General features: G+C 39.8%; 1 protein-coding gene across 1 annotated transcript in view; it reads right to left on the bottom strand.

Moving 5' to 3' along the window:
- The window catches only part of jmjd1ca (jumonji domain containing 1Ca), a 91595-nt gene that overhangs the window by 40339 nt on the left and 42118 nt on the right, over nt 1-9138 (bottom strand). Inside the window, exons 4-9 of the mRNA XM_079852497.1 lie at nt 7656-7761; nt 4462-4586; nt 4234-4365; nt 2972-3013; nt 2768-2882; nt 786-2566 (exon numbers count right to left, since the gene is read on the bottom strand). Of these exons, the coding sequence (XP_079708623.1) occupies nt 786-2566; nt 2768-2882; nt 2972-3013; nt 4234-4365; nt 4462-4586; nt 7656-7761 (2301 nt within the window). The remainder of the gene's footprint in view (nt 1-785; nt 2567-2767; nt 2883-2971; nt 3014-4233; nt 4366-4461; nt 4587-7655; nt 7762-9138) is intronic.

Below are 9138 nucleotides of genomic sequence, written 5' to 3'. Positions count from 1 at the left end.
TCCATAATACCATAACCTGCCTCTTGATGTTTTATCTGGGCTTTAAAACTAAACCAGATGATATTACACAAGCATCATTGACTTGCATGACATTCTGAGGAGTCAGGATAATACCCACTATGTCTATAACAGTATTAGCAGAAGGGGAACTCTCTCTCCAGCATGCACACCTCATGGTCATGCTCCGATTCATCTAAATGTGTCCGTGACAACATGAGGTTTAGCTATGATCTCTTAAGTACCTACACAAATATAATCTGTACACACAACAACTCAGGAATAACACCAGGTATGTGCTACCAATACAACTTGCTGCATTGTTTGTAACCCTTTTGAAATATAAAACTCTTAAAATCCAATCCAATCCAATTTGTTGTTTTTTTATTCAAATGACAGTCTATAATCCACCCATTCTCCAAACCACTTGTCCCATGTAGGATCATGGGGATGCCTATCCAAGCGTCTCAGACCAAAGGCAGAGAAACATCCTGGACACCCACTACACGCATTTACAGTTACATCTACAGACAATTTAGTTCACCTTTCCTCCATGTCTTTGGATTGTGGGGGAAACTGGAGCCCTCGGAGGAAACCCATGAGCATGCAAACTTTACACAGAAAGACCATCTGACTTCCTGCTAACCACTGAGCAACCCAACGGAGTCATAGGAGCCCTCAAACCAAGGTCCCCACAAGATTTTTATGTGTCAGAGCAACCCACTTTGTACCACAGCTCCGACCAAGCTTAATATCATAACTGACTCCAGAATATGGGAGTCACTTACCCTCCTCACGTTGCTGTCAGAGATGCCAGCGCCGTCTGGGTGTGTCCATTTGGATGCTTGCAGGCCCAGTCCAGGGTAGCTATGGGCTCCATTGGGGAAAGGAGGCCACAAGAGGGGATAGAGGCCAAGATGTGCCAAAGAAGCTGCACCAGTGGTCTGGCCCAGAAGAGACGAGTTACCCGGAAGGGCTAAAGGATGGTGAGGAAGTCCCAGGGCTCCGATACGAGGATGTCCAGCCAAGATTGTGGCAGATGGGGGCAGTGCAGGCAGGAGGGATGGAAGGAGGTGCGGGTGAGGGATGGTTGAGTGGGGTGTATTCAGGGAGCAGAGGGGAGGCTGGGAGTGGAGGGGAATGGGCGAGAGATGTGCAGGATGAGGGGAGGGACTCAGTAGCTTGTTGTGGGAGGAAGCAGGGGTAAGGCTGGGTGAGCTGGAGGAGGGAGATGGCGTCTTTAGGTGGTGTTTGGGGTTTGGGGGAGTGTGAGGGGGCTGGATGTAGGTGGGGTGGGCCTCAAGCTCCGCCCTGACTAACGCAGGGTCTCTGTATATAGTGAAGGGATCCTTTCTGTCCACAATGAGGGGACTTTTGGTGGACTTGTCTGGAGTGGGAGTGCAATTAGGTGTACCGGGAGGAGAAAGTGTAGGGGTTCTGGATCGGTTTGGGGATGGAGAAGGGGCATGAGTCAGGACTGGAGTTGTGGAGCAGGTCACTTTCGGATTGGGTGCCATTTTAAGGCAGCTAAGAGTTCTGTCCATCGATTTAGGCAGAGGAGTGTCCTCTTTCAACAGGCCCATCTCTAGAGATGCACCCTGCTTCTGTCTGGACATCTCCCAAACAGTCTGAGCTTTAGATATGATCTCGGGAGAGGAGCAAGGACTGGCATGCACACTACGCTTGTGGGTAGCTTCCAAAGAAATCACAGGTCCATATTCTGCATTCACAGCTGCTGGAGAACATCTCTGTTTAGAATCCACATCCTCCTTTTTGCTGCCAGGTTTGACAGGAGATCGAGTAGGTGCTACTCTAGGCTCCTCTTCTACTGTGACTGCAGTGTTATTGCTGGTGGTAATGGCCACAGAATGGGGAAATTCTGACCTCCTGACCTCTGATTGGTTAAACTCTGACCTCCTGGCCTCTGCGTGGGTGAACTCTGACCCTCTGACCTCTGAATCATTTGTTGACATCTCGTGCTCACCCTCCGCTCCTTCACACTCCTGAGGTGATGCATGTAGCAGCACGCATGTGGTTTCAATGGAGACCAGCTGCTCACTCTCTTGGGATGCCAGCAGTGCAGACACAGCCTCTGAGTCCTCTCGAGATGCCCCCTCACTCCTGTCCTCTATTTCTGTCATTCCTCCATCACCTTTCTCATCTGATTTTCCACCACTAACACCTACAGCACACTCCTGTGCCTCTGTGTTACTGAATGCCCCATTGCAGGATGCACTAGGAGAATCGGATGGAGGAGTTTTTCTCAATTTCTGAGTCTCACTATCTCCTAAATGGCTGGGAGAAGGTTCCCCACCTTTATGGGAGGGGTGAACCTCACAGTCCAATGGCCTCTTTGAAGTGTAACGCTGTTTCAGCTGTTTCTTTGATCCTGAATCCGAGGATGAATCCTGCACTCTGCAGCTGGAATTTTCAGAATCGCTGTTCTCAGACAGGTCGGACACACTCCCTGCTTTCAACCTCTTCAATCTCTTTCTCTGCTTGTCATCTTTTTCCTCGTCTTCTTTCCTCCTTTTTCTCTCACCATTGCCGTTTTTGGATTTAGAAGAATCTAGGAATAAAAAAATATAACAAGATAAAAAATATTGACTTAGAAAAAGCTACACAGCTACATCTAAGATTCTCATTGACACTTTGATAAAAAAGCACTCCGTATTAAGCTAATGCCATAAATACGAATCCAGCTAAATGTAATTTAACACAGATGGAGCTCTTAATATCATCATTATCATTATCCATGGCTACAGCTCACCTCTCCCCTCATCACTCCTCTTTTCGTCCCTCATCTCTTCTTTTTCATCCTCTTCCATGCCGCAGTTCTGTGCGCTCGGCACAGACTGCTGTTGCACTGGCCTTGAGCTACACACCTTCAGCACAGAGACAGAGTGTGTTTTAAACTAGAGGATGTATAAGCATTTTGCTGTAATGCATTTGGAAGTGTGTTAAAAGTCTCTACCTGATCATTTGTTGTAGTGTTGTTTGATATGCTTTCTGTGCCCTGGAAGACAAAAACACAAACATTTACTTAGCTATCTATAAGTCAATACTAAAGCTAATTATAAATACTATTATTAACCCTAATCCAAACCCCTAACTGAGAACTTTTTTTAATTGTAACTCAGTGGTTCTCAAACTTTTTTTCATCGTGCCCCCCCTTTAGACCTTTAAAAAAATATTTCAGTGATGCCGATTTGTATGAATATTCACTGCTCGGCCAAAAAAAAAGAAAAAAGTCGCTGTTTGGATTTAAATAGGCAAATGATTCTAGAAGAGTCTATGATTAGATCATTGTTGCAATGATTATTATGTTTCTTGCAAATTATATGTTTGGCAACAGTTCTTCTAACCCTAATTGATGGAGTGTGTAGCTTTTAATTTCTTAAACAACCATAGGAAGACGACACATGCTCATTTTCCAGGATGACAATGTCAAGATGCATCAGGCTCAATTTGTGAAAGAATGGTTGGTAGGGAGCATGAAGAATTATTTGGAAAAAAATGTTGTTAGGTTATTTCCATCAAGAGGTGCATACATTTTTGGTCAAGATCTTGTATTGATAATGCAAGAGTCCAGCGCTCTGTAAAGTCTCCTCCAGCACATCCCAAAGACTTTCAATGAATTTAAGGTCTGGACTCAGAGGAGACAATTCATGTGTGAAAATGATTCTTCATGCTCCCTCACAACCATTCTTTCACAGTTTGAGCCTGATGCATCTTTACATTGTCATCCTGGAATATGGCCATGATGTGTCTTCATTCATGGTTGTTTAAGAAATGAAAAGCTACACACTCCATCAATTAGAGTTAGAAGAACTGTTGCCTAACATGCTAGAAACATAATAATCCCTGCAATAATGATCTAATCATAGACTCTTAAGTGTTTGCCTATTTAAATCCAAACAGTGGCTTTTTTTGGCCGGGGAGTGAATAATCAGTGGCCGTAATGAGCTCTTTTGACGGCTCTCTTACAAGCTCAGCTTCTTGTATGTCTTTTACAATTGCATCTTGTGATGCCGTCCGCTGAAGAGTTGCTTTTCTACGGTGAGGATCTTTTATATCAGGCTTGTTCAGACAGTGCTAAGTCAGGTGTGTATTATAGATGGAGGAGACATTCAAAATGTGCAATGGTGGGGTGTCCCCAGGACAGGTTTGAGAAGCACTGGTTTAGGGGACAATATTGTCACAAAACTAGTATGTGAAAAACAATTCTTCACTCACAAGAAAAATCCTATTGATCTTGGTGATATGCGATTTGCGTTTTGAGTGGTCTTCCATTAGCGAGGAGTGGGTGATATCATCTAGTAACACCATCTGAACCAGCGAAGGATCTACATTCACAATCTCTCGAACCTTTTGAAGATGAAAAAATAACCTTTATATAAAACATATTTTTACATTAACTTACTATATGCAACATGATATATATGTGTGTTTATGTGGTCTCACCTGGTCAGCCATGACAGCTACAGTTCTGTTGTTCTGGTCGTGGTGTGTGATGACTCCAGACAGCCACTGAGTTTTGGACTCCTGTCTGAACACTTTCACTCTAAGACCCTTTAGAGAACAAGCACCTGTCGCACAATAGCAAATATCACACAGCGCAAACAACTAACATTGATTTTATAAAACAATCTTACTCTAATGCTTAAATCGCCATTGAGAAAATCAAATCATGAAAACACTCATGAAATTCTAGTTCTTGAATGAATCAAATCCTTATTTATAAAATGGACAGCTCTAAAATCTGTTTGAATGAGCCATGTATACATTACAAATACAAATGTATACAAATAAATATTCAGCATTCATAATGCACCAGTACTTACTACAGTAAGGTTAACAAACTATATAACTTGGCTATATATAACTATATAGCCAATTATAACTATATAACCAATAAGAATTGGTTATGATTATTATTATTAATAAAATTAATTATTTATAAACATTGATGACTTATCCTATTTCTGTTGCAACTGTTTTGCTATTACTATTGCTATAAACATTATTTTCATTACTAAAAACACTGTAATGCATGTAATCTTGTGACTGTTTGCCAACTTACAAAATAAATGTTTTGGACTTTAAATTTTAATTGGATCAGTCACATTCAAAATGTGATGCACATGATTTAGATTCTATATGACCGTTGCAAATTAACAAACATTTCCTTTGCGTCTGAACCAGTTGCGATGCACTAAGATTCTAGTGACAAGCAATTTGTCTGTCCATATTAGACACGACAAGGCAACAAGCCACAAAAAAAAAATCAATCACAAATCTCAGCCAATCAAAAGAGGGGGTAGGCAGGGTCTCTCTCAGCAAGCACTGTCTCACACTTGCAGCAAAATGAGTATATACATAAGGTAACACTCTATTTTATAGTGTCCTTGTTACACATTACATGTAGTTACTGTATTAATAACTATAAATTATGCATAATTACATGCAACTAACCCTAAACCAACCCTAACCCTATAGCAAGTACATGTATTATTACTTGGTGGTACTTAAGTGTAAAATTACACTGTAACACGGACACCTTAAAATAAAGTGTAACTCATTGTTAAAGGGGTGGTTGAATATGATTTCACTTTTCTAACTTTAGTTAGTGTGTAATGTTGCTCTTTGAGCATAAACAACATCTGCAAAGTTACGACGCTCATAGTTCAAAACAAAGGGAGATATAAATCGTTTTTTAAGGACTACAACAGACGGCTGGCATTATGAACCCTAAAATGTACATAAACCCCACCCCCGGAACACGATTTATAGATTATCAAGACAGAATATGCCAATCAAAGACTAGAAGATAACTACACATAAGCTACATAAATTCACCAACTAACCATTCAGAAATGTTGTCTACATGTTGTCACTTCTTGAGTCTCTCCATCTTTCTGACTACGGTTTGAACATAAAAGGCTAAAAGGTTTTGAAATTTTCAGTGAATGTCTGTGTGAGGTAAAAGGACACAAGCTGTTGTAGCTCCGCCCTCTGAACTGGGAGCAGCAGCTCATTTGCATTTAAAGGGACAGACACAAAAACGGTGCGTTTCTGCTCGCTCTCAAAAAGTGACAACTTTAACATGCTATATAAAAATATCTGTGCGGTATTTTGAGCTAAAACTTCACATACACATTCTGGGGACATTAAAGACATTTATATTTATATTTTATATTTCACATCTTGTGAAAAGGGCATTATACCAGCCCTTTAATATATATTCATTGACTATGTAAGTACATTTTTTGTCTTGGAACACACGTTTGTTCACAGATTTCACAGTCCATGCTTGTTTCCTTTAATTTATTTTCCATATTTGAGGTTATCCACTGTTGCTTTCATTATGGCTATTACAGTAATGCACAATGATATTCAAACTATAATTAAACCCTTTTATGATTATACAACACACATAAATCAGTACCTGCTGTGATTATCATTGTGATTGGACACAGTTAGTATGTCTTTGTTCCCAGCCAGAAATTGAAACCATTTAACAAAATAGAATCCCCTGTGCATTGTTGTAAATCGCTGTCATTGTTGGTTAGGACAAAAACTCTGATTAACTTGGAAAAATATACCTTTTATTGCATGTCACGGCCTCTGGAGTTGGGCAAATTTACTTAATAACAATTGTTTATTTTGATTATGATTTTTATTTTGATTGATTATGACATATAAACTCTCAAAAAGGAGTATTTGCAAACGTTTTGCAGGATTTTTCTAACATATTGCTCTGCCTCATATTGTGCCTGAAGAAATCATCGTAACAGTCTCACGAGGCGTACACCTTTATTTGAATCTAGACACTGACGAAGATACTGTAAATATGTAAAATCCTCTGTGCACAACAGGGATGGAAATTAGCACCCGCCACCAGCCAAATGCGGGTGATTTTGTGTTGTGGCGGGTAAACTCGCTTCACCCTCCGGCCACCGTGGCGGGTAAATAAAGATAGCATACTGTTTCACACGGACGGCGGACACTTTTAGAGGAGGCACACCTTCAAAAAAAATGTGGCGTTACATCTTAGCCGTTTAAGAGGTCTAAACGAAAGGCACATCTGATAAAATATTTTTACGTTTTCACCCGCGAGCGTTCTCGTGTAAACAGGGCCTAATAGTTTCATTGTTGGGACTAAAAACCTAAAACTGGAACCCATAAAAGACCACGAATCATCCAAATGCCACATCCAGGTAAAAAAGAGAAATATATATAAGAGAGGAAGAGTGTATAAGAGAAAAAGAGAAAATGTCAGTATTTCATTGAGACTTGAGATTAAATAAACTGCTTAAGTATTGTAGATCTTGTAGTATTAATTTTCACATTCAGTTACACATTGTCGGTTAAAAACAAGAAAGTGGCTGGTAAAAACATTGAGTGGCTGGTTTTGAAATCCACCAGCCACAGTGGCCGGTAGACAAAAAAGTTAATTTCCATCCCTGGTGCACAAGCAAACATAATTCACTGAGCAAAGATGTTTGACAGTAAGGCTTCAAACAGTACTCTGATTTACTCAAACATCCTTATCAATCGCTAACTAACTGAACAGATACCAAGAACAAACCAAATCACAGGATCTCCACACGGATCAACATTACAAGGGAAAGCAGAGAGAATGTAGGCTGGAATACCTTGCTGAAGAATGTTCTGGAATTGGTTCTGTTTGAGCCAGGCCTGGACCTGTTCCTGCAGAGACGGATCATCTCTCACAGCTGGATTTCCATCGCCCGCTTCATCCTTTAACAGCAAAACAACACAGCATGAGACAAGTTCTGGTTTTCTTTCCTTTTTCTGAGGAGTGCTAAAGATTTTATCTGCTATGATCATACTGAAAGCTCCAGAAGAAAAGATGAAGATGAAGGAAAGCAACAGTTGCACACCAGACAGCTTCAGATGGGGGAGGGATGACAGCGAGAGAGAACACACACACACACACACTATTACACATGGTATTACTCATCCATGCACACAATAGACACACCTCCTCACTGTACACACACACACACACACACACACAAGACTGGAAATTACGTAACGGTAATGTAGAGCAGATATTTAAGCTGACCTCCTGCTGAACTCCCAAAACCTCTGCCTGTTACACACACAAAGCACATAAATATAGGAAACACAGAGGCTAGATATTTCCAAAAAATATTCCGTCACACATTTCTCTCTTTCTGTCACTTGAAAACACACTCACACACACACAAACACTCTCAATTCGTCTGGAATTAACTTTTTTTTAATGCTATAAGCTGCTTAATATATGTGTGCAAAGAGAAAGAAAAGAAAATGATTGTTGTTACTAATTAATAAATATTAATGAATAAGTTTAATAAATAATATATTATATAAATAATCATTATTACTATTATTAATCATTAAAATGATTATTATTGATGATTAATAAATACACTATATATATAAATATTAATCAATGCCATTAATAAGTAACAACATTTATTACATATAAAACATGTAATTAGTATTTATTGCATATATTATTTATCATTAATAACTTGCATTTTATTAATTTAAAAAAAATTATTACAACTATTATTTTATTTTATTTTTATGTCCTATAATGTTAATTAAAACTTAATGAATTAAACAAAGTATTTTGTATTAAGCACAGACAATCATGAGTGGACCAGTTGCATGCATGGATTTCTTTTGTGTGTGTGTGTGGCTGTGTGTGTGTGTGTGTGTGTGTGTGTGTGTGTGTGTGTGTGAAGAAGCAGTCAAATCCAATCAGTTATCAGCGCTCTCTCTTTCTCTTCCTTTCTGTCCATCAGTCTTCATCTGGCTAGTCTAATCCCTCAGTCCAATTTCTCCTGTGTGACTCATATACAGCTGACCCTAGAGTCTGCATCATCATCTTCCCTCTCTCTTTCTCTCTCTCAAACGCACACACACACGCACACACACACACACACACACACACACACAGAGACGCACACACTTACAGAGGCTCAGGTGCAGAGAACAGAAATCATTCACAGCAAAAGTGTGAACTGTTTAAAGTGACAGTGAAACAGCCAAACTAAAGAAACAAATGATATCACTGAGTGTGCCGTTTATCCAGCATGACACATTTATCAATGTGTGACAGAA

The sequence above is a fragment of the Squalius cephalus genome (genome assembly GCF_949319135.1).
Source record: "Squalius cephalus genome assembly, chromosome: 20".
NCBI classification, from domain to species: Eukaryota; Metazoa; Chordata; class Actinopteri; order Cypriniformes; family Leuciscidae; genus Squalius; species Squalius cephalus.
This window is presented reverse-complemented; position numbering and strand designations above follow the sequence as displayed.